At 34.7% G+C, this 4,083-nt stretch overlaps 1 protein-coding gene across 2 annotated transcripts in view; it reads left to right on the top strand.

The window, feature by feature from the left end:
- LOC106869329 (spatacsin) overlaps nucleotides 1-4,083 on the top strand; it is a 110,830-nt gene that overhangs the window by 6,853 nt on the left and 99,894 nt on the right. For both annotated transcript variants that reach the window (XM_052974099.1, XM_014915038.1), the window contains exons 4-6: nucleotides 1,133-1,679; nucleotides 1,912-2,035; nucleotides 3,120-3,270. In XM_052974099.1, coding sequence (XP_052830059.1) covers nucleotides 1,133-1,679; nucleotides 1,912-2,035; nucleotides 3,120-3,270 — 822 coding nt within the window. The remainder of the gene's footprint in view (nucleotides 1-1,132; nucleotides 1,680-1,911; nucleotides 2,036-3,119; nucleotides 3,271-4,083) is intronic.

Genomic DNA, 4,083 nt, shown 5'->3' with positions numbered 1-4,083 from the left:
GGGGGGGGCTCTTACCATGGCACTGGCATAGGAAGGTGTAGTGTAGAATATACGTTCAGTATCAAGTATTGAAATGGCTGCATGCATATTATTAGAAGAATTCTTACAAAGAAGAAGAATAAATTTAAGAACTATATATTTACTACATAAAAATATATTTTATTTATTGGTTGTTGATGAAACATAATCAAAATGTAGAATTTAGTTGAATGAAGTAATCTATGCAAGGAAGTTCAGAAATGTAGAAATAACAGCTAAGTGGTGGTTTTCAGTCATATGGTGACAGGAAGAGGAGAATTTCAGGTAGTAATTTTATTAGTTGCTGTTTCAGTTCTGCACCATTAAAAAAGAAAGACGTCTGTGTAGATTGCCAACAGTTTCAAAATTTGCGCACATAGTTATATTAGTCCTTCTTTCATTTGATTTGCTATCATTAACTTACATCCCAAAGCTTTACCAGTTATTACCATAACTGCACTCATTACCACTACTGTGTGTACAGCCTCAGCTAGTAGGTGTTAGCAGTCCAAGGTATATGATGTGTATGTAAGTATTAAGTCAACAATGACTGTCTCAAAGGAAGGCTGATGGTCTCTTAGTTACTAGGAGAGATTTCCAGTAGTTAATGGTGAAGTGGGCAGGTGAAAAGATTGGAAGTAAAAACCAACATACACAGCTCACGTTTAAGTCAACTTCCATATCTTTCAACAAAAGTCAAAATTCAAGTGGCAGATGTATGTTTGAGCAAGCCTGTGTAAAATGGAGAACTGGGTGGGATGATTGATAAGTAGAGAGAGAAAGGAACAAAATTTTAAGTATACAAGTTTGTAAGCTTAAGTTGAGATTAAAAGCCAAATTTCTGTTACAAAATAATAAACTTCAACAATATATGTAATGACACAGCAAAACAAAATACAATTTACCATTATGTCACGTGCTTCAAAAATATCAAGTTGAACTAGTTAGTCGACTCCTTCAGCATAAATATGTTTTGGTACTGAAAAAAAAAAAAAAAATGGCTGCAGTCAAATCACTGAAACAAGTAAGAAAAAAAGCAGCTTGTTAAAAATTTTTTTTTGTTTTACAACACAGGAAAATTTTTCCTTGTAGTCCTTAACTGAATTTTATCCAGATCTATATGATAGCAGTGATGGAGTATGTTACCTTCAGGTTGATCTTTGCTCTGTTGTTCACCTCTGTAGCAGTATGCCCCGGTTTTGGTGTATGTCAAATGATGTTGCACATCTCTTCCTTATCACTGAAATAAACTCTGCTATCTGCCTCTCTTTGAAGGATTTATACACTTTATGTCCAGCAGACTGCAAATTCTTTTTTCCATCCAATAACCTTTCACAAGACAGAGAATACAAAAAGTGGATACGCATTCATAAATATGGTTATTGTTTGCCAGTGATCCAAAGAGGCCAGTTTTCTAATGTATCATGTCTTGGAAAAGTTGTTAAAAGAAGAGTATCTGGATTGAAAAAATGTCTTTCATCAGCAACTCTGGATGAAAAAATTAAAGTAGTACAACTTCCAGAATTCCTAGAACAACATAGTGTCAAAGAAATTGCTTTGTCAACAACATCAGCAAAAGTGCTGTTCTCCAAGAGAGACAACATAGATCTATCAATTTTATGGCTGTGTGACTTTACAACTGGCAATGTCAAATTAAAACGGTGAGTTGTTTTTTTTTACATTGAACATAAAAGAAGAAATTTCTTATCAATGCACTTTATATCTTTTCATGTATATCCATGTGGGCATGCAAGTGTATTTGTATTTATATATATATGTGTGTGTGTGTGTGTGTGTGTATGCATGTGTATATTTGTGTGTATGTATTTTCTGTGCATGCTTAAGTATGTATATTTCTATAATCTTCTTATTATATTGTCATTTGATATTCAGTTTTAAAAAAGAGACTGGTCTCCTTGTACTGGGTATGGAAAAATGTCACCCACCTCTTATCCTAAAAGAAACTGGAATATTTGCAATAGTTGATGAGCTTCACCAAGAGGAATTTGTGGATAAGGTTTGTTGTTTATTTATTTGTATATATTGTAAACTTGGATATCAAAATGCATTTCATGCTTGTTATTATTGTCTGAGAAGTACTATTTGTAGCTCTCTCATGCTTCATGTGATTCATACAGAATTGATGTGTTGCATGTATCACTTTTGATTAAATATCATTATACAGTGCCGTAGAAGGGAGACAAGCACGTTTTGCTTGTTCATTTTCATGTCAAGATACATTTTTCCATTGAAAATTATATATCATTTGAAAGTTCTGAATGTGAACAATTATCTTGAGTTTGAACAAGAATTTCAAGAAAAAGACAAACTAATTACGAAATAAACATATATTCCTGCAAAAATATACACTAAATTGAGCTACATAAGTCTTCTAGAGTGCAAAATTAACATTGAATCATTGAGAATGTTGTTTATTCTCTCTCGCTGTCCAAATTTTACCTGGCAGATATTCTTGTAGATGTAAATTTTGTTTCTCTTTGAGAAATATTGGTCAAATTTTGTCAATAACAACTATGTTGTGCAATGAATATTGTTTTGTAGACTATTAAAGTCTGGTGTGATGTTTTTTGGGGGATCTTTTTTCTGATTTTGCAGTTGGATTATGTATGGTAATGTTTACAAATTCGTTTTCAGTGTTTTTCCTTTCTCTCCTACGAAAGAGTTTGCTGTACATTATGAATGTTTTTAACGACTTTTAATTTATGCTTTTCATGCTAAAGCAAGGATTAGTTCTCACGTTTTTCTTGTTTTTTAATCTAGATCTACATGCAATGGGAATTGAGAAAGGTACCAAGTAGTTGTGAGATGTGCTAGAAACAACTGCTAAATTACCCTTAAATCACGCACTTTTTTGTTTGAAAATATATTCAAAACATTTTTCTCTTTTTATCAAAAAGGCTTCTTCCTGTCGTTTTTAAGTGCATGGTGCAAAAAACGTTAGCCAAAATTGGTCTGAAGGCTGGATTGGGTTTGGTGAGGTGATGGGGGTGAAAAATTGTTAATCTTCAAAAATAGTTATATTAATTGTGTGGGTAGGGTAAGGAAAATATGCTTAATTTAAATTGGAATTGATTTTTCAGGTTATGACTTATGGCGGAGCTCGTTTCACTGATGAACTGTGCCAGATGAATCATTGGGGGCGTTGTTCATTACCCCTTCGGGCTCTGGAACTTGGCTTAAAATATCGACAGATTGACACTGTCACCATATTCCTGCAGACTAGACAGAATTGTAAGTATTGATGTTTCTAGGTCAGTCCTATCCAATTATGTATGTGTTCAAGATAGGGAAAATATATGCTTGAGAATGTTTTTTTGTTTTTTAGAACATGTTTTTCTATTTGAAAGTTTAAATCGAAATGTGAAAGGAATGTTATATTTTTCATAAAGCTTCTTCATAAAAAACAAATAACTTTATTAACTACATAAATACACATTCAGAAAGAAAGAGGGACAGACAAAATGTCAGAAAGGAAGAAAACCACTTAGTGTCTCCTACCCAAAAAATTAAATTAACTTGAAACTCAAAGTTAACATTGCATTGTGTTCTTAAGGAAGGCACATTATTCTGTTTGTCAACTGTAAAGTGGTTTATCTATGGGGGCAATGACATCAAGCCAGACCGTAGTCGTGACCAATGCCAGTGTCTTGTAACTAGCCTGTTAAAAGTAGCCTTCAATCATTCGGCGATATGCTGTTATTGTGAAGACCTGCCAAAGTGAAATCGTAACCGTGGCCAATGCCAGTGCCGTCTGACTGGCACTCATGCCAGTGGCATGTAAAAGGCACGGTTCAAGTGTTGGGCCTCTTGTAGGCAGTAACAGGTGACCAAGACTTTTGGCAATGAACCATGCTTGTGTAGACCTGCCAAGCCAAGTGAGACTGCAGTTATGGCCAATGCTGGTGTGAGGTCAATGGCACCCATGCCAGTAGCATGTCAAAAACACTCACTATACTCTCAGAGTGGTTGGCATTAGGAAGGGCATCCAGCCATAGAATCTTTATCAAATCAGATTGGAACCTGGTGCAGCCGACCCCCCCCCCC

The sequence above is a fragment of the Octopus bimaculoides genome, chromosome 17, assembly GCF_001194135.2.
Source record: "Octopus bimaculoides isolate UCB-OBI-ISO-001 chromosome 17, ASM119413v2, whole genome shotgun sequence".
Classification (NCBI taxonomy): Eukaryota; Metazoa; Mollusca; class Cephalopoda; order Octopoda; family Octopodidae; genus Octopus; species Octopus bimaculoides.
The sequence above is the reverse complement of the archived record's forward strand: the minus strand, read 5'-3'. Positions and strand labels throughout refer to the sequence as shown.